This window comes from Ascaphus truei, chromosome 6 (genome assembly GCF_040206685.1).
Source record: "Ascaphus truei isolate aAscTru1 chromosome 6, aAscTru1.hap1, whole genome shotgun sequence".
Taxonomy (NCBI): domain Eukaryota; kingdom Metazoa; phylum Chordata; class Amphibia; order Anura; family Ascaphidae; genus Ascaphus; species Ascaphus truei.
The window spans coordinates 74,330,458-74,358,455 of record NC_134488.1 but is presented as its reverse complement, the minus strand read 5'-3'; the positions used below and the strand labels follow the sequence as shown (position 1 = coordinate 74,358,455).

Genomic DNA, 27,998 nt, shown 5'->3' with positions numbered 1-27,998 from the left:
TACCAGCGGTGCGCAAACTGTGGGGCGCGCCCCCTTGGGGGGGCGCACGATTATGTAGGGGGGGCGCGGGCTGCGTGCGGAGAAACCTGGGGGCGGGCAGAGCTGTGCACGGGCGGCCAGAAGCTCCGTGCTGAGGCTGCTTCTGTGTGATGTCTGCCTTGCTGTGGGGGCGGGGCTTCTCACTGCACACAGACAGCCCCTCCTCCTCCTGTCCCAGTTTTCAGCGTACATGGGGGACTGAAGCAGGCTTAAAAGTGAAAGTAAGTATTTGTGTGTTGTGTGTTGTGTGTGTAGAGGTGGGAGACATATTGGGGGGAGGGAGAGAGAAAGAGAGCCATGGAGAGGTGGGAGACATATTGGGGGGAGATAAAGAAAGCCATGGAGAGGTGGGAGACATATTGGGGGGAGGGAGAGAGAAAGAGAGCCATGGAGAGGTGGGAGACATATTGGTGGGAGAGAAAGAGAGCCATGGAGAGGTGGGAGACATATTGGGGGGAGATAAAGAGAGCCATGGAGAGGTGGGAGACAGAAAGAGAGCCATGGAGAGGTGGGAGACATATTGGGGGGAGATAAAGAAAGCCATGGAGAGGTGGGAGACATATTGGGGGGGGGGGGGGGGGAGATAAAGAAAGCCATGGAGAGGTGGGAGACATATTGGGGGGAGGGGGAGAGAGTCATGGAGAGATGGGAGACATATTGGGGGGAGGTGGAGAGAGACATGGAGAGGTGGGAGACATATTGGGGGGAGGGGGAGAGAGACATGGAGAGGTGGGAGAAATATTGGGGGGAGAGATATGGAGAGGTGGGAGACATGTTGGGGGGAGGGGGGAGGGGGAGAGAGACATGGAGAGGTGGGAGACATTGGGGGGAGGGGGATGGAGAGGTGGGAGAGAGACACTGGGGGGAAGGTGAGAGAGAGACACTGGGGAAGGTGAGGGAGAGACACTGGGGGGAGGGAGAGACTCAATGGCTAAACAGTGGGATGAAGGTCAGGCAGAGATGGCAGAATTGAGGGGCTTGGGAGGATGAGTTTTGGGGGGCTGAGGGTTCTTCTTTGGGTCAGAGGGGTCACTTCGGAGTATTGATCAGCAGGGGAGATTCATCAGTACCCCCCTTGAGTTTGGTTATGGGGTTCCCTGATCCCTGGGCAACGTTTAAAACAGGAATAAATAAATAATACATAAATCTGGTAGGTAGGAGTGGATGACACTGGGGAAAGCAAATGGGAGAGGGAAGGGATGTAGCAAAGAGGTGGATGAATGCCCCCTCAAATGGACTGCCTTTGTGCACCAGAAAAAAACATATTACCAGATGCCAGTAAACAATAAAATAAACAGTGATCCAATACTAGTATACTGCCTGCGCGCACGCCTGCAGCCCAAGCGATTTGTGAACTTGGCTGCAGGAGATTGTAGACGCGTGGCGGGGGCGTCACAAAGCTGGTTCGCCCTCATTGGCTGAACCAGCTCACGTGCGCTGACGTCATGTGATTTTGATTACATCAGGCAGGGGGGGCCCGAGAAATTTCATGGATGAAAAGGGGGGCTCGGCATAAAAAGTTTGCTCACCCCTGATATATACCATATCCCTGGGTGTGCATCAGTATGATCCTTTAATATGGAGCGTTTTACTTGTGTGACCGCCTGTGGGATATTAGTAAGGTGTAATATTGCATGGTCTTGTACCATTCTCAGTGTTCACAAATTCATTAGGAAGTTTGATTTGATTTGCAAATACCAGTATCAGTAAAACACTGCACTGCAGTAACCTTTGTTACCATCACAGTCACCTCTCCTTACTAGCTCTTCGAAAGAAAAAATATTTGTGATAAAAAAAGATAAATATAGGAAATGTCAGTCCATCTAACAGTCCTAGGGAGGGACATGTCAAACAAATGACACTAAGATTGAGTGAATCACAAAACAGTTGGGAGCGTGCCACACTCAACAGTAATATGAGGGACAAGCAAGGAACTGTCAAGATTGCGTGTCAAGGACGCCCACGGGAAAGGTTGCAGCTCATGGATGGAATAAAAATCAGAGTATCTATCTAGTATATACAGACCATAATTACTCATGTGACTCTCCGAACCATTGAATGGGCGACGTTTCTGCTGCAGTATAAGAGTTAATAGCATTCTTCATGGCTATGTAGTCTGGCCTTTACACTTAATTTGAAACTCGATGATATTTTAAACCATTTCAGTTTACTTGCCTTAAAGAGAAAATGTGGTAACTCACGTCTCCTAACCCCTTAGGGAAAGTACCTCTTCAAGCTATATATTATGTAACAGGATAAAACTAATATATTTCTACAAAATGCACATGATACATCATACAAAGATACTGAGCATGCATGCTTGCAGCTCCAAAAAGCTTCTACCCCTAACCAACCTCCAAATTGTTAACAGCATTTTAACCAGGGGGGCCTGCAGAGCTAAAGCTCACTATTTTCCACTCTCGTGCCACCTGATTCCAGAGATACTTACTGATGAAGTGCATGGTATTACTGCCTGGATTTTTAAGGGGATTTAAATGGCCAGCCAATAGGAAGCCGCAACCAATGATGTTACAGCTTCCTTTTGGCCCAATATTTAATAGCCATTTTGTTCCCCTGAGGGAGATTTAGATGCAGTAACTTCACCATTAAGTGTCTCAAGAGGGGGATGGGTTGCCAGAGCTGAAAACAGTGGTTCCGTGGAATCACTATTCATATTATTAAAAAAATGGGGTTAAAAAGTTTTTTGTTTTTTTTTAACGGAAGGAACTGCTCCTTTAATAAAAACATAACAAATGCTGACTCTTACCTGCTATGTCAAATATAGGATACATTCTCATACAAGTGTCATTAACACATACTAATAACCAACAGGAGAGTATGATCAAATCATGTTTGTTTGGAGGAGGAGCGGGTGCGGGGGGGGGAGTTAGGGGAATGGAATTGGTTTATAGTGTTTAGCATTTCTTTGTTACATGCTCGTAGCAACATGTTACAGTGGGTTAACCCAGTGGAAATGGAGATACAAATATTCGAGTCATGTGAAGAAGAAAAAATATTAATCAGTAACATTGAGAAATGTAGTCACATATTTTTATACATTGTCCACTTTAATACCTTCATCATCAATCCACTTCAGTGTGATGGGCTGCCAATGGAATAACTTGCACATTTCTCTCACTTCTTGGCACAGATCATCATAACTCATTGATGCTCCCAAGCGAGTGATGAGAATGTCCCTGTAGAAAACAAACACAGAGAGCAAGCAGATGGTTAAGACGAATGTAGGTTGGAGGTAGGAGTCACTGCACTGACGTTTGCAGCTTTCGCTCTTCTAGTGACATCACAGAACACAATAACAGGATATTAATTCATGGAATGTATCAGCTCTTGCAATAATAGCTCCCTTAGTATATGATTATCAAATAAAACACCACTGTTATAAGTATCTCTCACAGCACACATTGTTCTCTGTAGTTCAAAACATATCTACATTATGGTGCAAATATTCAAATTGTTACCTCAGACAAGCTATTATTATAGTATTTACACGAGAGGAAGTCCCTATTTGGAAAACAACTAGGAGTTGGATACATCCTACTTTAGGGGGAAAGCTAATAGTTATTCTGGGTAAGGGTACCAGTGACAAAAGCTACTTTACATGTGGGAGACACAAAACAATGAATGCCCAGAAATGAAACGTTGCTGCCATTTTAACAGTTGTTTCAGTAAATAAAAATACCACTTGTGGTGCATTTGCATGTCTCTGACAGGTCATTAACCCTGTCGTTCCCCATTATCGCTTAACAAACAGTGCTTCCACTGCAGCCAGGGATTCTTGGTAATGCCATGCCAATGAGCAAGCACAGTGTGTCGCTCTTTACTTCTCACCAATTTAACATGGACTCCTGTAAGCTTATGACTACGGTATTACACCGTTTTTCAGCACAGCCTGGGTTCACTGGCCATGCAATGTGACGGTCGTACATGGGTTTAACCAGACATTAAAAAAAGTTATGGGGAGTAAAAAAAAAAATATATAAATAAAAACCCTCAACCGCACAGTAAATAAAAATACCACTTATAGTGCATTTGTTTCATAATATAGATCAGGGGAGCGCAATCTTTTTCTCCTGCGCCCCCCTACCGGCTGTCCTGCTCTCCGCGCACCCCCTCCCTCCTCCTTACCGTGGTTCCCGGCTTTTGGCCGTCATGACGTCACCTTGGTATAGCAACGTGACATCACATGACCCCGTGGCGTCATTTGACGCTGCGTTGCCATGGTGACGCGTCTCCAGATGCCAGCTGAACCATGATAAGGTTTACAGAGGCCTTCTCCGCTTCCCAGGCACTTAATTTAAGTGCCTTCGGGAAGCGCGCAGGGCCTCTGTAAACCCTGCGCCCCCCAAATTGCGCACCGCTGATATAGATACAAGAGATTGCTAAATTTAGACCTGAACATGGCAGTATTGCAACAAAAAAAAAAAACAACATCAGAACTTATACAGCATCCCATATAGCTCACAACGGAGGAAAGAACACAGCGGTATTTCCAAAAGTGTGTCGCCATAAATACCAACTGTACAATAATTCTCCAAAATAGGTGTCTACTGATGGACTACACTAACAAATAATGCATCACTGAAGGGGGGATATCGCTGTGCAATACATATGCATAAATCTGTGTATCTGACCCATGTATCCCGATGCCTATCATTAAACTACAAATTGATGTTTCAAACAATATTGATACGATTTAGGAGAAGTGGAAATGGGGTGTCAGTAGAATGTCGGATAACATGATAGACCGATAAGCTTCTTTTTGAAGGGTACAAACCGTGATTAACGCACACACGCATCCGGGAAACAAATATGAAGGGCATTCTATATGGTTGCCTAGATCTAATTTCCTGGAAGTGCCTGACTGTAGCCTCAACGTAAGCGAGTGTTTTGTTTAAAGCAGCAACTTCAGAAAATGATGTTGCGACAAAAATAGGCATAAACCCCACCTATACTGTAAATATCTCAGAAACTGGGGAGTCTCTGGAGGTCGAATGACTACAGCATCTCCGAGACCTTTCTCCCCCACCTCCCCCGTGGATGTCCGAGATATTCTCTCCCCCCCCCACCCTTTAAAAGGAGAAGAAAAATAAAATGATGATGATTAATATCCAGATCTTGCTTTAACACTTTGAGTGCCGTGGCATTTGAGTGCCACAGCACCTCAGACAGAGGAATCGCGTGGCCGCTCCTCAGGAGGATATTACGTAACTGATTCGTCACTAATGACGAAATAAAAAGCGTTTCCCCTCTCCTGTCAGATCGCCACCTGCGTGGGAACGCGATCTCCCCTAGAAAAGCGAGCAAATAGAATAGGACATAGTTACAATGACATGGGACCCCTAGAGTGCCAGACTCCATGCCGCGCAGTAACTAGCAATGTATGCAAGATTCTCCATCATCAAGAATAGGTCTCAGTAAATCAAAGACACTACTGTATGTTACTATTCAATACGATATGGACTTTCATCTCAGTTGTTATTAATTAACCTAACTTCAGGGCAGGATTCTAAGTGTCTATAACAATAAAAGAGTACTTGAAAGTGGCGCACCCACCCTTGAAGTCATTTGTCCTATACTCTTGGATGTGTTTACCTTATGAACACTGCAGCAGCTAGGAGGATTACTAAACTATTTCTGTTCATGTACTAATCAGCAGTCTCCGATAATTAGGGAATGGACTCAATGCATTCATGGTTAAGCAGTTTACGGTGAACCAGAAGATTTGGGTTTAAGATGCTTGCTCTGTGTGAAGTTACTTTACCTCTTGGTGTTTAGTAAAATATGAGCCAGGGAGAAGAGATGTCGGGCATAAATTGTTCTACTGCATTGTGAAATGTAAACATTAAACATGGGTACTCTTGGTTCCCGAGATACGGACTGGTTTAGGTGCCGCTGTTCTCCTCGGGAAATAAAAATGGCCACAAACGCGTGCCAATAGAAGTCATGACAAAAGGCATTACGGCTCCCCATTAGATGACCGCAGCTTGTATGTTTAAATACCCTGGAACTGCAGCGGCGCCCAAAACTGAATGCATCTCAGAAACCGGATACCAGAGCTGCAAATAGTGCAGGGCAGCTCGAGGATAACCGGTTCCAATAATGTAAAAACAAAACTAAAATACATTAATTGCAATATTGGGCGGAGTTGCTGTTTCAATTGTACAAAGCAACTAAACCTATTGGAAACCAGAACAAATAGTAATGAAGTTACTATTGTGTTACCAAATGAAAGTGCACTTTTAATCCCTTTGATCTTGCCTGACCAAAAACATCACACTGCATAATGTAACAGTTACGTCATGTGAAAACTACAGAGATTGGCGAAGATATTTGATTACAAGATGTCATGTCGCTGGATGTGTTGGTCAGGGTTTCCAGTTGGCCTATACTGCTGAAGCATTCATTTATACACTGTATTCTTAGATGTTCTGGTAGTGTAGCTTTATGGGTGGTGAACAAAATGATATATAACACACTGCAGTCTGTAAGTGACACGGAATTCAAGGTTTATACTAGCTCATGTTCACTCGTCATTCAAATTTTTTAGCATTTGGACGGACGTTTCTAAAATGTGGAAAATAGAACATTAAAACCATGGATACAACTATAAGAGACCGGTTATGCAAAAATAAAGCCTATATGATTTGTCTAGGTATATATATTGAGAATATTAGGACTTCAGTGCTAGTAGCACAAATGCTAAAATGTCTAGAGGGGTAAGAGGGGCACCTGCCTTTGTCCAACGGCAGAACTTTCTGAGCAACTTTAATTGGTATTCAGTTTAAGTAGTGAGATGTCTGAAGCCTAACAGCGGGATACAACGTAATAAAAGGATATAACTAACACCCTTGAATCGATTTAATTACTGTTGCACATTTAACATAATTAGTGGTCTACCAAGTAAACAATCATTTATAAATGAATCCATAAAAATAAAGACTTTTTGGGAGAGATGAGAACAGAAGGTGAGGTTTCAGAGAAATAAACTTGGTTATGGACAATGTATTTTTACTGCATTTTAGGTGCAGTCATAAAGCCAAGTGGGTATAAATAGTGAATATAAACCTTTAAGTGCCAGGATTTCAACAATTTGAAGGTGTGTCTGCAAGGACAAAAAAAGCCCTTATCAAATGAATAGCACAACACAGCACTAAAAGGCATAAGGGCAATAAATAATATACTGTATATATATATATATTTTTTTTTTTTTTTTTTTAAATGAACACACTTTTCTCAAGTGCTTGGCATGAACACAAAAATTAAAAAGATACGTGGCTCAACATTTTCGTTTCATAACACCTCCAATATATTTCTTATGTGATAACCACTTTAAAAGAACAAACTGATAACCTGAACCAAAGGTAAACTATAAAAAAACAGCAAATATTTCCATAGTAACAACCCCCAGCATGTTTTGTGGCTAAATGACAAGTCCAGAGAGGGGTGATTATCACAGTAATCTATGCGGGTTTTTATAGAGTTAGGTTTACTATGCAATATTAAGTTCAGTGTTAGTTACATTAACAAGTCTAAATTTAGACCTGTTCCTATGTGCTTAGTATGTTTATTTAGAGGCTGGATCTCTATATGAGCTTACCCAGGTTCAGCTACACTTACATAAACGTTTTATGTTTGTATTCATATAGCACCAGTTAGTGTACCCAAAGCTTTACAATCTAACTGTGTACTGTACATTCATTGGCATCAGGCACGCCTACAGGATTACCAGGGTCCCGGACTTCAGGCAGGACCTGGGCCTCAGCCAAAGGGTTAAACAGATAAGTGGGATTGGTGGGAACAGAGCCTGGGACAACAGGGGCAATTATCCTCCTGTAGACGGCCATGGTTGGCATACTGCAACCCAAAGTTGTTATCAATACTGCCAAATTATATAGGCAAGGTTATTGGTGACCAACAACTCCTGCACATGTAATAATTCAATCGCATTTATGAAACTATGGTATTAGACAGGCCTCTGAAGAAAATGGGGCCCAAGACTTCTTTTCCCTGGTTTCATATGCATCAAGTTTTGTGCCAAGACCAGGTGGATTTTTTTGTTGTAAGAATATAAATAAAGACCTAAGACATTGCTTTCGATGCATTCCTTTAAGATGTGTGTCACGTAACATCTCTCACACCTCCAACTACATTCCCAAATTGCTCACTAGAGCATGCAGTGCACAACAGGGGGAAATTCTAACATATCAATGTCACACTGATGCAGAGAAGCATATTTAAAATCCATATTTTAAGCCTTTATTTAAATATGCTGTGAAACAGTATGCCCTTGTTTGTAAAGATTGAAGTCTTGTGCAAAGGAATGGAGCTGAAATGTTCTCAAGCAAGGGAAAGGTAACTTCATAACAGCATATAGAATAGAGGCCTTAAAAATAAAAAGCAGACTTTGATTATGCTATAGAACAGAAGGGCCCTCGTGGCAAAAGCACTCAATATAATAAAAACAGCAACACCTCCAATCCCCTAAAACAAAAGCACAGCTCCTATTACGGCTTTGAGCTAGTAGTGACACGGTATGTACTGTAAATGGGGGACACGCACTTGAAAAAAAGAGGGAAAATAAAACAAGCTGCAGAGGACAAGGATGTCCTGAGGTCTGTTGCCACAATAGGAAGTGACAAGTAGCAAAGAGGACGCGTCCAAAACGGGTCCAACTACCTGTGACATGAATGTTGTAAATGAAATGAACCTGCGGGAGTTGCAGGTTAATATAAACGAAACTATGGCTATGACCTCAACACTTAGCTTAGCAGAATGACACAAGCTATTTAAAACCAGAGACAGAACATGAAACACAGACAGCTCACTCCATAGCATCTCCCACTCTCAGGGGAACTTGCTTGCTTGCAGTATGATTGTGACAAATCTATTATAGAGTGCTTTTCCTGGTAATGTACAGGTTAATAAAAGCTTCAATCAGACTTAGAACTATGCAACTAATTTTGACAGATTTATTATAAATCTTTCTTCCTGGTATTGCACAGGTTATTAAGAATTTATATTAGTGTTAGGGACCCTTGAGATGTGGTCTGCCGTGTAGTGGCTTACAACACTTTGGCCAAAATGTTAAACTAAAAGACCATTTTATTTAATAGATATCTATACATATATATTTAGGCACTGTACCGTGTATAAGTTTCACTGGATGTGCACTGAGCTCTGTCTGTGTTTTATGTTCTGTCTCTGGTTTTAAATATATATTGCCATGCTCAATAGCACTCCTCTGTGACACTTATATGCTTATATGTTGTGGTTATTTTGGGGGTTCAATATGAGCTTGTAGGTGTCCTGTAAGAATGACACAAGCCTATGGTTTAATCTTTGCATAACCAATTTCAACATATGTTTATACAAACGCAAATATTGCATCTTGCAACTTTACTCTAAAGAATATAAAACCTCTTTCTGAAAACACCGCACTAGAGAAAGCATTTTCCATTATTACAAGAATAAAAGAGGGTTCAAAACTATAACCAGTGGCTTGGATTCTGTGGTAAACGCTCGGATTAAGGCCATGTCATTATGTTAAACCCTTACATTTAAGAGAGGCCTAAAACAAATAAGCCATTGCAACTCGGAAGCTGTTAATCCAACTTTGATTGTTCTGTATAGTTCTACAGTGAAAATATTTAAATTCTTAAAGCTAGAGTAAGGCTACACACTTCAAATCATTCATCTCTCTTAAGAGGGAAAGTGGTGTGTGTGTATATATATATATATAAAAAAAATATATATATATATATATATATATATATATATATATGCTTTACTGTGGAGGGTTTTTGTCACTTTTTTTACCCACCATAACCTTAATGACAGTGGATTACCTAGTCTAGTCTCAAACCTGCTTGCCATTAAGACCAGCCTCACACTGATGATACCCATCAAGGTTGAAACATGTATGTGAGTAGGTCTAATGGCTTTGCATCTCATCCCAGCCTCTGTTTAAAAGCTGTGTTTAAAACAGCATGCATTGGCTTGAGGATTGGCTTGTGTAATACGAGCTTGAGACAAAAGGTGGCACTGAGTGCTCATTTGCATGTCATTTCCCAGAATCCCTTGCTGCAGTGGAAGTGCTGTATGCTGGGTGACAATGGGGAAAGACAGGGTTGCAGACCTGTCTAAGACATGCAAATGAACATACAGTAATATTTACAGTGGAGATATATATTATATATATATATATATATATATATATATATATATATATATATATATATATATATATATATATATATATATATATATATATATATATATATATATATATATATATATATATATATATATATATATATATATATATATATATATATATATATATATATATATATATATATATATATATATATATATATATATATATATATATATATATATATATAGTAACATCGCCGGAAGAAGAGATCAGTGTATCTCGAAAGCTCGCACAAATAAAAGCATTTCGTTAGCCACAGAATGGTATCATCTATTTATTGTTTGATATTATTTTTTTTAAAGGAACACAAACCACAATATTGGCTCCAGGATGTGACATTCCTATCATGCTGTCTGCACTGGACAGACTATATAAGGCATCTTAAACTTCCAGAAATCACATAGCTTGCTTCTCATGTACAATTGTATTGTGTCCAATGAACAGAAGACTGGCAATGTTTAGAAAGCTCTTAACACTAAATTGTGGTTGGTTAAAACTGGTGACAAACTAATAACCACTTTCTAAAAATCTGCAGACCGCACCATCAGTGAAGGCGTTTTAGCTATGAACAGATTAAAAAAAAAAAAAAATGTTGTCTAAGGGGATGAGAAGAAGATAGAGAAGAAACAGTGCGTTATGTTTCAGAAATAAAACGTATTGAAATCATACAATGGTCTCACTTACAATGTCTCAGTTCTTTAAAGCAAGGTACAGGTAAGCCTTAGAAGTTCAGGATCCCAGCGATGGTACTCGGATCCCAGAGCTGCAGACACAACCCCCTCTCGGTCGGCGTTTTCCTGATGAAACTAGTCTAACTCGTGAAACACGTAGGACTGTGTAGTCAGGTACTATCGCAGTGCTATCTCAGCACGACACTCAAGATCCTAGAGTGCACAGTTTGAGGCGAAAGTTCCCGATTACCAGGCACCCATGCGCAGGCTGTGCAGATTGATGCTATGCGAGGGCGAGAACACTAGGAAAATGCCAACCGAGAGGGGGTCATGTCTGCAGCTCGACCCGGAACCGAGTACCATCGCTGGGATCCCAAACTCGGGAGACTTTCCTCTACCTTGCTTCAAAGAACTGAGAAATTGTTAGACCATTGCATGATTTAAATACATTTTATTTTTGAAACAGAACGCACCATTGGTTCTCTTCTCATCCCCCTTTTTCTAATCTTTTTTGTCTGTTTGTTTTGTGTTGTCTGGTCTGTCCTACGTAATGCATTCAGTGGGTAGCGCACTAATTTTGCAACACTTTGGACTTTTGCACTTGCCTACTGTGGAAGGTATACTCATCGTGCGGCGCCAGGTGTGCCGATTCTGTTGCTGCAATGTATCACTCGTATTTAGATTATTCACTTGTATTCGTATCCCTCTTTTTTGTACACCTATTTATTTATATAAGATTTTATTTTTAGCAGGTATTAGGGTAGCGCTACGAATAGTTTTTTCTAGATCTAGTTTTGCCTATGAGTGTTTCATGAATACACACTACAGTGAATGCGATAAATAGAGAATGATGAAGGGCTGGATTGTGAAAGTCTGGCACACTTACCTATAGAACATCTATGGAAGTTATAAACGGGCAGCATGACTGCATTCCTGTAAAAGCCAGGAAAGGATTCTTGCAGAACTTGAAATACCATTTCAGCTGCACCTGTACACTATGCAATGAAGGGTCAAATGTGTAGTCAAAGTGTCATTTCCGTTTTATTCTAACTAGATTCTGCTGACCCACCAAGGAATTTAAGAGTTTCCCATCATTTCCGTGTGTAATCAACAAACCGTGATCGGATGACAGGTTTTCAACAAGGCATATTTTATAGGATCTGTCATGCCAATAATGTAATTATCCCTTTCAGTGGCAAGGTATGTAACAATAGCATTGTGTCAAAGCGCAGTCATACAATTTAACCCTTTGCTGACGGAGTTTCGGCCGCAACTAGGGTGCCACCGGATTTCATAAATAGCGTCCATGTGATCGATTCGATGGTGAATACATGGTCGAGGGCAGTCCCTTTATGACGATAACAGAAGAGCCCCCACTTTTGTTTTAATGGCTCTATTGGGTACCTCTCCTAAAAACTAGCACAGTCGTTGACTGATCCACCTGTGCTGAAGCAGGTACACTTAGAACCTGACCTGTTGGTGGTCCTTGAGGACTGGAGTTGGCCACCCTTGGTTTAGATTACTTTATGAGATGTAGCCAAATCTTCTTAAGACAAGTCTGCCCTGGAACGACCTTGCCTATCCCTTTGTCCCTCTTGGGAAAGAATTACAGTGCCATCTTTAGTCAGACCACTTAGAGTGGTGTACAAGTGATTGATATAATAAAGAATTACATTGTTACTATTGAAAATATACTGTACATACATTCAACATGATAAAAGATGATTACATCTTAAAGAAAAGTTATTATAATGGTTAGGTTTTATTGAGCTGCTAGATGCTTAAAATAGCTCATGAGTAGTAATTTCATAGAGTAATCCTATAGTTATCTTTAACACACGATATCTATCTATATACAAATACACACATGTACAGTATATGGAAAATAACAGGGAATATGCAGCAAATTAGTTTTGACAACAGCATTCTTTAAACATAGCAACTACAGTAATACAGATTTGCATTTTATTTATGTTTTTATATAGCAGCAATATATTCCCCCGATCAGGACAATCGGGGATGGAAATGAAAAAAAAAAAAAAAACAACATTCGAGGAATACTATTAATATATTGAATATTGATATAATGAGTAAGGAGCTCCATTCTCTAAACAGCTTACAATTTAAAGAAAAAGCAGAGTAGAAACACTACAGCTTCACTAATTGAACAATATCTCTTAAATATAAAAGTATTGCAAGACAGCATATCTATATATCTATATATATATATACTATATTTGTGAAAGCACTGTATGCCTGTCTGCATGGCCTCTGTCCCTAGGGGAAATCTCATTGGTCCCTTGGTCCGCCCGCCCCCGCACACCTCTCATTGGCCTGAGGCGGAGTGACGGGCCAAAGGACACACAACACACACACACACACACGCGCTGACAGTGTTAGCAGCACATCTCCCGGTCTCTTACCCGCCGGTCCCGGAGGCTCCGCCTCTTCCTCCCCGAACATCAGGCTGAAATCCAAGTCATCGTGACCCGCGCGCACCTCCTCCACTCCCCGTGTCCCGTACTTTCACCCCCCCCGGCGCCGCTACAGTCAGCGGGGGAGCGGAGCGAGTGCCCGGGACACAGCGGGGGACTCTCACCTCCCCACGGCTCTCACCACACATAGGCCACTCCCTCACCCGGCGCTCTCGCTCACCCCCACCCCACCCATACAGAGCACGCACTGTGCGTCTCTCCCCTCACACAGGGCGCTCCTCCGGCTGTATCCGCCTCTCCCCGCGAAAGGCACAGCGCCTCCTCACCGGAGCGTCTCAGCCTCTCCGCTGAGGAGCCCGAGGTGGAGGAGGACGGCGGACGGTACCCGTAGGAACAGGAGCGCGGCCGTGTGCAAGGTGAGTAAACGCAGGGGAATGGGTAATTTAACGCGTCCAAGACTCACCCTGCCCTTTGCCCCCCTACCCTCCCTGCCCCACCTACCCTCCCTGCCCTTTTCCCCCCCTGCCCTCCCTCCCCCTGCCCTCCCTGCCCCCCCTACCCTCCCTGCCCTTTTCCCCCCCTGCCCTCCCTCCCCCTGCCCTTTGCCCGCTGCCCTCCCTTCCCCTGCCCTCCTGCCCTCCCTCCCCCTGCCCTCCTGCCCTCCCTCCCCCTGCCTTTTGCCCCCTGCCCTCCCTCCCCCTGCACTTTGTCCCCCCCCTCCCTGCCCTTTGCTCCCCCCCCCTCCCTACCCTTTGCCCCCCCCCCCTCCCTACCCTTTCCCCCCCCCTCCCTACCCTTTGCCCCCCCCTCCCTACCCTTTGCCCCCCCTCCCTGCCCTTTGTCCCCCCCCTCCCTGCCCTTTGCCCCCCCCCCCGCCCTTCCACTCCATGCCCCCTGCCCTTCCACGCCTGGGCAACGCCGGGTATATCAGCTAGTAAGTATATAAATAAGAAAACAGGCAGGGCAATTATGGCTAATTATTTGGCCAACTAATGTTGAGGTAATTTTCAAGTTTCCAGTTCTATCCTGAAGGATACTTTTGTTAGCAATTATATCAATTTGATGAAAGAAAAAAAATAAAGAAAGAAAAAGGAAACCAACAGCAAGGACAACTGCAGACTGAAACAATGCACACAGTACTTCATTTGTGCTTATGCTGCTGTAAGATACAATTATCCAGGCTCAACAGGACACCAAGAAGGCTTAGTGGAAATGTATTAACAAGCTTTGCAAAAACATGTAAAATAGGGGGTGGGGGGAGGGGGGGAACATAGGCACACAATTAAACAGGATATAGATTTTTAGACAAACAGAAACCAAATGTCATTTTGAGGTGTCATCACAAAATATTTCACATTGTAAGGGATACAGAAATATCAGAGTTGTCAATTGTTGGGAAATAGATTACAAATAATGACGAGCTGGGGAGGAAGAGGGGGACTTTTTTTTTTTTTTTTTTTTTTTAATCCAATTAAACGTCGACTTCCCCCAGCTATATTCACTGCCATAATTGCAGAAATATTGAGTTTCATTCACATCTCTGGTCACCTTTAAAACTTCTTGTACCTCCCTAATGGTTGATATACAAGACTGCCGTCATGTTGCCCAAGTGGACTGTCAAGGGGGACCAGAACCTTTAACACCAAAACCACAGGGATCAGTACCACCAGACAGGACACAATAATTGAAAAAATGAAAGTTTATTCTGGCAAGCCTGGCTTCTCAGTGCCAGATTTGAGCTGTGTAAAGGTTTTTAAAACCTCTCAAAAAAAACACTCTCCCTATCAGGGGCCTAAGAGATTTCCCTAGCAACCAATCTGAGACTACTAAACGGGGTTTCTTAAACCTCTGACTATCGACAGGGGCAGGTGACATATGATCCTTCTGCCCTCTGTTCCATTCCAGCCACAAACAGTGACAGGTCTCCGGCCGGTCTGGGTAGACCAGCTTGAAATGGGAATCAGGTCGCTTGATCTGAGGATGTAGCCACTACGGAACCATCCTGAACAAATGGCTCTCACACCCCTAGCCTTTCAAGTCCAGACCTATGAGTGAGACAGAGTGGCACCACCTTGGTACAATGCACAAGCATATGTTGCAATACACTTTGCTAATAAAATATGCCTTACTTGACATACTCTTATGTATGACATACTCTTACATACTCTTGACATACTCTTGACATACTCTTACTCTGCAAAACTTGACCTACATTTTAATAAAAAACCTCTCAGCTATCACCTAGCTGTAGTACCCCCTGTCCTTGTTGCAGGCGGACAAGAGATTGTGCTGTAGTTGCCTCAGGCAGATGAGGCCCTAGGGAATTATTTCTATGGCTGCCACCATTTCCCCCAGCAATGTCATGTACTGATCTGCTTGGGGAAACGGAGGGAACGCATATGTTTTACCCTCTGTATAATGTCCTCCATTTTGTCTGATGGCAATGACACTGTGGCAGATTCTACAATGAATTCCATCCCTTTTAGGGATTGCTCTACTAGATGTACATGAAGCATGGCCTCTTTCCTCTTGTCACAGGAGACCAGACAGAACAAGGAAGTTAAAGAAACTAGGTTTATTTTGGTTGAAGCCAACAGGTAGAACACATGCAAAATACGGTCACAGCTCAACAAGACAGGGAATTACAGGGGACACTTGGCTTACTATGTGCTGGGCGCCGCAGTGGCGAGCTTACCCAGGATGTCTCCATGATCTGTTTGTCTCAGGATATCCCAGTAACTCAGGATCACTGCCTTTCAGGTCACAAGCCGTTTTTCCAGTTAGTCTCGACACAGAGACTAACCATGAAGGACTGTGGAAGTCGGATCGGCATCGGCTTACATAGAACCCCGGCCTCCATCTGAAAGCATGGAAAACCGGGATCCAGAGACCGAGGGCTTCAGAACTGGTACAGAGTTGAAGGATGGTCTCAAGGGGCAGGGCCTCATGTAGAGAGAAATATGAACTTGCAAATAGGGAGCGAGCGGACAGAGCCAGGACCCAGACAGCGCTCCCCAGTTTCAGCACCATAACTCCTGCAGGGCGAGACGCCTCACTGTCGGAGGACAATACTCCGTCCTTAGAGTGGATACTCTTCCATCTGCTGGGTGCATCTCAGTCCAGCTCCCGTGTCTCACAACATTACCCTTCACCCAATACAAGGCCTATTTCTTGGATTCATTGCATGCTAGCCCAACTAAATGAATCACGGGCCCAGCATTCAATGATTACAGACAGTAAGCACAAAACAAACCTTGTGTTACAGATGACTAAATGATCCATGCAGATATGTAATAAAATTGAGGTCAATTCGGACGCTGTATTTGAAGATATTCAGTATGTATATAACAAATCACTCCTGTTGTGGAAAGATAACAAGCCCCATACAGTAGTATCTTGCCCAGGGGGACTATCCATAGACTCACAGCTGTGAGCCAGGGACAGATCCCTATGTGGCTAGAAGTATGTAACTCCTGGAGTAGGATGAAATATCAATAACAGTGGTATAGGGCAGGTGTGCACAATCTTTCCATGCTGCGCCCCCTTGGTGGCTTCCCTCCCTGCTCGCGCCCCCCTCCCACCTTACCTTGACTCCGGGTCTTGGCATCAAATGATCCCGTGGCGTCATTTGATGCCGCGTTGCCGGAGACAAGGTAAGTGAAGTTACAGAGGCCTTACGCGATCCCCCCAGCATTAATTTAAATGTCTTGGGGGAAGAGCGCGGCGCCTCTGCAACCACCGTGCCCACCCCCACCCGAAAAATCTTGCGTGGCCCCCAGTTTGCACACCCCTGGTATAGGGTACTCATGACCTCCACAAAGTATCTCCGGGTCCAGCATGCACACGGCTGAAGGAAATAGACGACTGGAAGTCGCATGGGGGAAACAAAGATGGCACTGCTCTTGTTTGTCAAAGCGCTGCACAGCATGAAATGCATTAGTGTCCTCTATGTTTCCTGATTTTCATGCTGCCAGGTTAGACTACAGTAAAAGTGATTTATTTTTTTTACTCGATTCAGCCTCCATCATCATTGTGCCCGCTTTGTTTCCCTCCCTGTGGGACTTCCAAAAGATCTGCTATTCACAGTCCTGATGGCTGGCACTATGACCGCTAGCACCTTAGTAAAAACACTTTGGCTCTGGAAAGGCCAAATGGAAGTGCTCAGAAACTGAAAATGCCAATCCATCACTGAAAATCACAGGAGTTTTATATAAGATTGATGAATGGGAATGTGCAGGTAAGTATCCTTGAGATCCACTGCCGCTAAGAAGATCCCTCTGCTTATTATGCCGATAATGTATCTGATTAATTCCATCTCGAAGATCCTTTTTGTGATGTCTTTGAAACCAGTACTAGACAAAATCTGAACAAATCCATTCATTTTTTCAGGTCCATGAACAGGATGGATTAAAACCCTTTGCCACTGACCCCTGTGGTCTTCTGTTATTACTTACGGTTTTAGATAATATGATAGACAATGTTTTACTGCTTGTAGATTTTTGTGAATTTTGAGGAATGTTGGTTGATTGAGGGATTTTTTTTATATAGTTCTATGGTATAATAGCTATCTATAATTTGTAGGACCCAGCTGTCTGTTGTACAGTATTTTGGATCCTGAACCACCAAGTCTGCCCCCTGAGGATCCAGGAAGTAGAGCCACCAATTCTCAGAAAGGAGAGTTTTTGTTCCATATAGGTATCTCCTTCAATTTGAATATTTTGAGGCTGTGCTCTCCTATTTCATAGGTATCATTCACAGTCCTTTAGAGAGACTCCAGTCCCTCAAAAGGATTGTCTGCGGCTCCTACATGAAGATGATGGTCTGTCTTTCGATCTTGTGGTAAAAAAAGAATCCTTTTCCTCCTGCGATTCTGGCCTACAGCTCCTGTCCCAAGAGTGCCTTCCCCAAGAACAGTACAGACACCAGCTGGTTCTTGGAGAAAATGTCTGCTGCTCACCGTTTCAGCCAAAGGGCCCTACGTGTTGCTACTGATATCTCTGATGATCTTGCTAACAACATTATTGCATCAAACAGTGAATCACATAAGAAATCCCATGATTCACAAATAATTGCTGAATCCTTTAAGATCTTTTGTCGTAAAGTTCCTGCCTCTATTGTGTTTTACAAATTTGGAGAACCAGATCTTCATTGTTCTGGCTAGGTACGCTGCTGTTATCATGGGTTTGTATGTGGAACCTCGGTTAGCGTATAGCCTCATAAGCAGGCCTTCAATCCATTGGATCTCTGAAAGATACTGAATGCTCCAACGGAAGGGTTGTTCGTCTGGTTAATCTTGCGACCGCTGCGTCCACTCTGGGCAGATTTTCCTAGTTTTCCTTTTCCTCCACGTTGAAAGGATACATCCTCGCAAATGTATTAGAAGTGCCACTCTTCCTGTCAGGATGTTTCCACTCATTTAGAATGAATTCTACAAAAAGGTACTATTCATCTTCTTGGCTCAATAAAACATTCTACCCAGTGCATGAAAGTCTTCCTTCTGTTCAGGGAGACCTAGTGTTGCTGCAATCTCTTTGAGGGGTGTCTTTATACCTTCCAGGTTGAAGCTGGATGACTCCGTAGCCTCCTGATTGAGTATATATCAGATTTGTATTTGTACTCCATGTCAGACTCTGCTCCAAAAAACTTAGACTCCAAATGCGTCATTTGTTTAAAGCACATGCCTGAACGCTGAAAGGCTTCTTCGATTGCTGCTGTAAATTATTCAACCATGGATGCCTTGAACCATGTGAAGAACTAGCGCTGCCTTCCTAATGCATAGCTGACTTAACTATCCCAGATGTCCTACAGGCTGCCTTTCACTACAACCCAAGAAGCTGGGATGTTTGGATTTAGCAGTACATTTCACAGGCCTTGCTACGGAGTTATCAGGTAAAGGCTCAGGCTTATTACCTGAAGGGGGTTAAAGTAGACGTGTTGCAAACAATCCTCACACAGAGTTGCAGCAAATTGAGAAAAAACAATGGCAACAATAGCACCAGAGAGAGAGGAGAACTATAAAGTGCTACAACTTCCTGAATTCCCTCCTCAAAAATAAAAAAAAATTGTACCTTCAACCAGGAGAGACTCCATGCTTCCTTATATGCTCCTTTTTGGCAGGCAATTCCTGCTGCCTAGGGGGCCACCTCCACAGAACAATGACATCATAGCCTGCACCGTTGCTTACAATAGACATTATGCTCTCAGAGCAAGGGCGGAAGTCGTGCTCCGCTTTGCCCTGGAAGTCGGCTGCGATAACATATGGGACTATGCAGCCTCGCATCACATGAGGTAGGGAAGACCTTTACATGAGGGGGGTCTCTGCACGATAGGTCCGCTCTGCAAATGAGACAGTTCATGTCGCCAGGTTGATAGCTAGCGCTTACTGGGTGGGAACAGGGATGCACAACGGCAGCACGTGGATGAGCTCCATCAGCAGAAAGCACTGAGACCGGCTAGAATGAGGTTCCATATGATAAGTGAAGAATTATTTTTAATCAATCAACACCACATCTACCGTAGGCAGGGTTGCCACATTGTCATGGCAATGCCACAACATCACACAACACCTCGTTTTCATGGCAACAGGCATCGCGTGTTGCTGTGACGTCACGTGGTGGTCCCATTGACATGGCAACGCGGCGCCATTTTACACCAAACAGACATATTAACAGGAGTTGAGGGGGAAGATGCTGGGAGGACGCAGAGGGAAAACGCCACCACCCAGAGGTTTACTAGGTAAACCCGTAGCATGGAGATACGTGGTCAAAACCCGTAGTCTCCGAGGTGAAACCCAGAGTGGTTGCAACCATGAGCGTAGGACCCAGAGACCAAACTAACCAGAGACCAAAGGAGGAGGGTTTATATAGGTCTCAAAGTGTCGGTTGTTCTGTGTCCTACCTCAGCTTGGAGGAGCATATGCCTCCATGTCATGCGCTGAAATGGAGGGACAGGAGAGAACAAAATAAATGTAGCAATAAGGCAAGGCATATTACAGGTGAAAATAGCCCTAAAATAACGTTTGCAATTTCATGACCTTATTTCTTGCATATTATTGTGTAGCAACACCTGCCATTACATGCTCTTCCAGCATCAGAAGACAGGGGAGGGGGGGAAGGGGGGAAATGAGTTTTACAGACACACACACACACGTCAAATCATTTGACTCATATTCTATGTTTATTCTTCTCATAAGTATGGGGCATTTAATTCAATAGTTTGCTAAAACATATAAAGCCTGCAAACACGTTAAAGGTAGACCCGTTGAGCAGTACCCAAAAAACATTTGGCATACATGTGTTAAATGAGAGCCTCTTTATAACAACTACATCTTCTCTTACAAGTCCAAAAAGACATCCTCTTATACAATCTCATGGGAGGTGCCTCACAGCCTAGAACAAAATCGCAACTGAAAAAAAAAAACACTACTACTTGGGGCCGCTTAGAAAGCACTTTATGCCTCATGGTGTGAGGATTGTCCGTCGGTCCCTCCCCCGGGATGGGTGACGCACGCCACACTACTAGGCTGAGGGACACCGCACGCCCCGCGCTTAGGCTGCGCCGCCGTGACACGTCCTGTGACGAAGCGCCCAACGCGCACCGCTCTGCCAGGCTGGGGGACACCGCACGGACCTGGCTCAGGCTTCGCCCTCGTGACGTCATGGGTGAGGCGCACCGCACGCAAGCTACGCGCAGGCGCCACCCTGGGCACACAAGGGGTTAATTGCATCAGCAATTATTCCACATCTACACTTCTCCCCCCCTTGTTTATCAGTGAACTGAATATGTCTAGGGGCGGTTCTTGTTCACTATCCTGCAGCTGTGTGCTACCTACCATTGGCTGTCTGTCCTTTAAATGCTCAAGTCAGCCCTGCTGCAAACTGGCTGAGCATAAACCTCTTTTTGTGTACTAGTGTTTGCCTCAAACACCCTGCTGCTGTCTTGTCTTGCTTATCCTGTTCCTGTTTTGACCTCGGCTTGTATCTGGACCTCCGCCCTTGACCCCGGCGTGCATTCGGACTTCTACCTTCTATACCCCTGCACCGCATAATGACTATCCGATCTCTCCAATCCTAGACCATGGCAAGTACCGCGCCCATTCTGACTTCTCCTACCCTGACCCAGCTACACAACTACCACTCTGCACCCCGGACGTGGCTGCCCAGTTGTAGGTCGGTGGTTATTAACATCCCCACCTTAGCCTTGCGGTCCCGTCTTGTTTGTGGTGAGCACGCGTTACAATGGGTACGCTGTAATGCATTGTCCAGAAGACAATTTTATTTTCCAAAAGTGCCAGTAGGAATCAATTATAGTACATGAAAATAAAACCATAATCAAATGGGCCATTGCTTAAAGCAGCAACCCAACCAACCAGTTCTAATTCAGTAAAACATCATTGGGAACAGGGGGAGGAGTTCCTCCGGTGCAAAATTGCAGTGCGAGCTAAATGTAGGCAAACAAACAGACAAGTATTTTTAAATAACAACACAGAATGTTTGTTCCGGCACTTCCGAGTCATGTGACGCGACCAGGCCCCAGATGCAAGAAACAGATGTAGAGGGGGCTTCACCTCGGTTTCAATGAGGCTGCAGACAGATCACACCCTAGAACAAGCAAGTGCCCATGATAAACCTGGTCCAACCGGAGTGGGCAACTCCAGTCCTCAAGGGCCACCAACAGGTCAGGTGTTTAGGATGTCCCTGCTTCAGCATAGGTGGTCCAATCAGTGGCTCAGTCAAAGACTGCATACCCTGTGCTGAAACAGGGATATTCTGGAAACTCAACCTGTTGGTGGCCCTTGATGACTGGCGTTGCCCATCCCTGCGGTACATCATAAGGGCCTTTGGTGTGACAGGGACCATGTAGTACAAGCTGCATCATTAGGGCATTGTAAAAGGTTAATACGGGTGGATAGGTTCGCGGGTTCAGAATCCAAACTGCGAAGTCGGAGTTTATCTTTAGAACGAATGATCAAATACAAATACAACTGGTAAACTTTTAAATATTCCTGCTATTTTTTTTTTTTTTCAAACTCCAAAAACAAATCAAATTCCAGCACAACAAAACCATTTTTTTTTTTACTAAAACACTGGTAAGTGTCCCCCCTGATTAATCAAAATAGCACAAGGCATATTCTGTAGAAGCAATGCACATATATTGCATTTATAGCAAACATCACACAGGATGTCCAATTTCCAAGGCAATTAACATGTCATTTAATTTACAACTCACCCATTGTAGTGTGCCTTCATTTTGATGAAGTCCTTCGATAAATCTATTTTTGACCCCATCCTGCTCGGCATGATACTTGAATACTCCAGTGTTAGGTTTTTCAAAGGAAAAAGTGCATCAGAGCTTAGTCAGTAACTCTAGTATTACAGCAGGAGGTGTCGTGATCAAACAGGATATCCGGGCTCCTCACCTACACACAGGGAAGAAAAATGAATCATTTTTTGCATCAAAATATTTTCTGTAATAAAAAATAAATGTTATGACCAAGATAATTAAACAAATGTTTCTATATGTGAGCTTTTTAATGTATTCCTATAATGGCACGTAGATAGCACCAATTTACAAATCTTAAAATAGGACCTTTAATTATTTTACAAATGGTACACAACAGTCAGTGGTGTAACTAAACCGTAAGGGGCCCCCAGACAGAAAATTAAGTGGACCCTCCCGACTCGTAACAAGCGGCATCCCACGTAACCCAAAAAATGGTTCAACCGAACTGGAATGTAGTTATGGGAAGTACATGAGACATAGCTGGTGTGCTCTATCTTTTACACTTCTTCTCTCAGAACTCAGTCACTGTAAGAGAGAGTGCACCAGCTCTGTCTCCTTTCTTCCCCTGAATTGCATCCAAGTTCGTTTGAACCATTTCCGGGTTCCCGCGCTCACGTGAGATGCCAGTACGCCACTGCTTACAAGTCAGGAGGGTCCCAACTCCCTTCGGGCCCCCACCTTCCCCCGAGCTGGGAACATGCCAGGCATCTTGGGTGGTGGTTACGCCACTGACTGACAATAGTATAGGGCTCTATGAATCAAAGCATAGAAAAGCATGCCTTAGCTCATTGGGATGAAAACATTTCAGCTGGTAGGGGCTTCAAGTGTAAAACGTTTGGTAATCAGGATTCCCACATTTGATGCAGCTCGTCAACCAGGGGGGTTTACACCATTTTGCATTGGATTGGCATTCCCCAATCTGCACACAGGGCAGAGTACATGCGTTTTCATACAGTACGTTAACGTTAAGAAACAGGGGTCACATTTATTAAGCAGTTTTCTGACACCTTATAGCCCATTCAAATCAATAGGACATAAGGGGTTTTATGGCAGAGTAAAAAAAAAATGCAACGTCTTATGGCAGAAGACTGCTTATGGGCTATATGTTACATAGTAGATAAGGTTGCAAAATGCATGCGTCCAAGTTCAACCTAAGCTAAATTTAGACAACAGATACTTTATTCTATATCCATACTTACAGTATATTGATCCAGAGGAAGGCAAACAAAAAACCCCAGTGACATATCGTCCAAAGATGTTATAAATATGGGCCTATAATATCCATTTCCAGCAATAGCAGTCTTTATAGCATTTACAGTTTATTCAGAGCCCAAATCAGGGATTCTTCATTTTTCTTATTGCAGACCACTGCATTGTTAATATAATTTAGAGGACCAGCATAATTACACTTCACTATATTCATCAGTATATTTATATACACTTGTAACATTTTTCTAAAGCACTGGACTTGGATATAATGATCAGCCTCATTCAGTGAAAGAAAAGCCATAGCCTAAGGGTTTTCAGGGACTACAAGTGGTCCAAGATTTAATTTCCATCCTAAATTTGGAATTATTCAATGCCGAGTTAGTTCCTACAGTGCACAAACGTTACTAGTATTCCCATATTGAATATGTACAGAGCTCTTTCACGCAATAACGAAATAATACAGAATACAAAAGGGCCAGGATTCAAATGTATGAATGGTACCCATTTTTTTAATTGATAAAAGCTATTACATGAATAAATAGGACAGCACATCTGTCCTCTGTTCTTGTTTGTTCATTGTTTGTCTAGTGGTGCACAGGAGAAGAGGCCCAAACCAAAAGGTCCACATGCAAGTAGTTATACTGTATAGAAATAATACAAGCATTCAAAAAGATGACAGTGAAGAGAGAATACTTTAAAATGTGTATTGATAATCACATACAGAATTAGTCATGGATATTTACAGACCATTTGTTCAATATAACATGAGTATAATGCCACTAAGATTTGAGAGATCGTAAATGGAATACAATATATGGGTGATGTCTCAAGGAGAAAACTCGGATGTAAAAGACATTATCAGGGTAACTAACCCCTATATGAAATATCAGAAAGCATGTAATGGACTGTATGCCAAAATAGACACAATATGAATTGACCCCTAATAAAAATACAATGATGTAAAAAAAAAACAAAAACAAAAAAAAATCAATAGGAGTCCTATCATGTGTGCTTTATACATGATATCCTAGATATGTCCAGTGCCGACCGTCCCCCCCCCCCAAGCCAATTCATGTTGTGCCTATTTTGGAGTGCGGTCGATTACATGCTGATGTTTCATAAACGGGCTAGTTAACCTGATTAATCATGTCTTTTACATCCGAGGTCTCTCTATTCTTGAGACATCACCCATATGTTGTATTCTATTTATTATCTCTCAATTACAGCATATTGTATTATATTTACCCTCTCTCAAATCTGACATTATTCTCATTTTATATTGAACCAATGGTCTCTAAATGTTGTTTACTAATTCTGTATGTGATTATCAATACACTTTTTGCACATTTAAAAGTGTTCTCTCTTCTTTATCGTATTTGGAGTGCTGGAATTATTTATTGATACGTAAAAGTTGTTTCATTTCCTTTTTGCCTTTTGTTTATTTTAGTGAAAATCAAAGTATCTTCTCTACTCCCACTGTCCAAATTGTTTTTCAGATTTGGGTAAATTAGGTACAAATCTGATTATGTTATGGAACAAGTGGATTAAACCAATTGTAAACAAACCCTGCTGTAAATAATAAAAAATAGCCTATATCGATTTTCTTTTTTACAGAATTAATAAAAACATTGATTACACATCTTTCATGTACTACGTGGACTATCCCTATTATCTCTAAACCATTTGAAAGGTTGTATTTTTAATACAGATTTGGGCATCTGTTTACATTAAACAATGCAAAATAACCACTTAGTCATTAAACTAAGAGCAGTTTTTGGACAGTGAGCAAAAGTAACAAACTTTTTTTTTCAAGTTAGAGGCTGCTCAGATGACAATTCGCAAGCAGTCAATAACCTGATGTTATGAGCTGTGTGCAGTAGCAGAAACCTGAGGACCACAGATATGCATCCGATTTAACAAACTTTGTTATCAATTATTTTCTGCTATATCCAGCACAACACGTCCAGGGATCTTGTAAATAAACCTGACAGCACAATCGTTTAAAATGTACTTTAGCACTAAGATTCTTTTCCATCCCTGCCAGTCGATCAGTGGTAAACATACAGTATCTTTTCAAAACCAGGTACACAAACGTTGGGTCTCTGACACATCTACGATTTGGTATGTGACCATTTCAATAAACTTTTTTTTTTATATCATGAGTTCCAGTGCTGGTATAATTGGTTCAATATTTGTTGGACCAACATATAATTATTGTATTTTTTTAATTGCTAATGCCAAGTTAGTATGACAGTTATACCGATAGTTGTTTACAGAGAAACAGTCGGAGATAACACACACCAGAACCCCTTAAATTCCCATGAATAGTGGGAGTTTGGGGAAAGTGGAGATGCAGGGGAGCACAACTAACATTACACACTTGAGCAGTACTTTGTGGGTTTATTAATCCAGCTTCACTCCCTCTTTTGGCCGCTTAGAGATAACAAATAAATAAAGCAGGGACAAACTAACAGTAACTAGGAGAGGCTGAGAAAGGACTCTGCGAAGCTTACCTCTTGCCAGACCTGTTGCAGCAGAGGCTGTCCTCGGATGGTCCCCTCTCCAGGTCGGATATCCCGGTGACTGTGATCACCTGCCTCGGAGTGCAACCCAGGCGTGTGTGTGTCCCCTCCCCCGGAGGAATGCGGAATTGGATGCCGGGCATTACTAAGGGAAGCAGGCGGAGGAGGGGTCAGGGGGCAGAGTACTGCAACAGTGTAACAAGGAGTCAGGAAAGGGTCAATGTCACGGACGTCCACTGGAGCCAGGACAACTGCTTAGCCCGACACTGGCCATAATTTCGTATAAACACATTATTGGCCCGTAGTCCACAACTGACTTCTTAGGTTATAGTGGCCACTTGAATGAATATGCAAATCAATATATGATCCAGACTGCATGAGTCTTGAATTATAACTACAGTATATGGATTTCTTCTGTCCTGAAGTGTTCCCACTAGCTGTCACGTGAAGGATATCGTGTGGAAAAACAAACAGGAAAAAAAACTGAGCGAGATAATAAAACGTGTGTATAATATATATATTACACACACACACTGTGCGTGTCTTCTTTAAGTGAATCAAACAGCTGAGAATGAATGCTGTAATAGCGCTAAAAAGTTCTTGAAAGTACTCTAAAAGTACTAAACCAGCTCTACAAATCCATCCTCTGTCACATTAGGTATTTTATAAATTGGTATAAAATGTATCGCATTCTGGTGACTTCTTCTTGGCATCTCAAGATAAAATTGGAATCCCACTCACACGATTCGTCCCGTGTCAGAAGCACACAGTGAATGTGCAGGTTCCGGTGGGTGAATGGAGGTCCCAATTGAGCTGCTGCAGGTGCTGTGTGCACAAGGCTCAGAGCCTCGGTCCTTCCTTGTTGTTGCATTCCAGGATTCCGCCCCCTCGGCGACGTCACAACGTTTTGCTAGGCCGCTCTGGACGCCTCCACTCTGGTCAGTAGGTAAATTCTACAGCACAACAAATACAGTCAGCATGACAAATATCTTAGGTCTAATGTAACGCAGAGAATATGAGATCACTACATGTATTAATGGCAAAAGTTGCTTTACAGTATATTTATTGGAGTGCCCCTGTGGTCTGCAACATTGTGGGGAGAGCAGACAGACCCCTCCAAAGAAGATTAGCAGCAGATTAGGAGAACAAACGGAACCTGCACATTCACTGTGTGCTTTTGAAACTGGATGAATTTTGTGAGTGGGATTCCAATTGTATCTTGATGCCAACATATCAATAGAGTTTAATATAGGATGCATTTGTAGAACTATTTTAGTACTTTTACAGTACTTCCAATCATAGCTGGTGGGAACACTTTAGGACAGAAGAAATCCATATAGTTATATTTCAAATATATTCAAGTGGGCACTGGCGCCTAAAGTCTGTTGTGGGCATTGTTATTTCTGCTTTTGATGTAAAATCAGTGGACTTTTTTGACAGCTCTTTGGAACTTATTAGTTCCATTCATTCATTCATATGTAGATAACAGTGCTAGAGTTCTACAAAAAAAGGTGCAGGAACTTTCTTTTTTTTTTTCCCCCACAGCACAATCTTAAACACAGCAATTAAAAAAAACTACTTGTTTTCAGTTTCACAGTACAAT

At 42.7% G+C, this 27,998-nt stretch overlaps 1 protein-coding gene and 1 long non-coding RNA gene across 3 annotated transcripts in view; one reads left to right on the top strand and one right to left on the bottom strand.

The window, feature by feature from the left end:
• The window catches only part of PRKCZ (protein kinase C zeta), a 185,783-nt gene extending 158,505 nt beyond the window's left edge, over window positions 1-27,278 (bottom strand). Inside the window, exons 1-4 of one of the 2 annotated variants that reach the window (XM_075604845.1) lie at window positions 27,137-27,278; window positions 26,387-26,540; window positions 22,611-22,800; window positions 3,115-3,236 (exon numbers count right to left, since the gene is read on the bottom strand). In XM_075604845.1, the coding sequence (XP_075460960.1) occupies window positions 3,115-3,236; window positions 22,611-22,681 (193 nt within the window). In that variant the 5' untranslated portion in view covers window positions 22,682-22,800; window positions 26,387-26,540; window positions 27,137-27,278. Of the gene's footprint in view, window positions 1-3,114; window positions 3,237-22,610; window positions 22,801-26,386 lie in introns of both variants that reach the window. The other variant, XM_075604843.1, reaches the window with a different exon arrangement.
• LOC142497283 (uncharacterized) lies at window positions 73-17,134 on the top strand. Its single transcript, XR_012802220.1, has 4 exons — window positions 73-260; window positions 12,002-12,147; window positions 13,654-13,798; window positions 16,143-17,134. It is a non-coding gene; the product is annotated as an uncharacterized LOC142497283 (long non-coding RNA).
• Window positions 27,279-27,998: the final 720 nt, after the last annotated feature.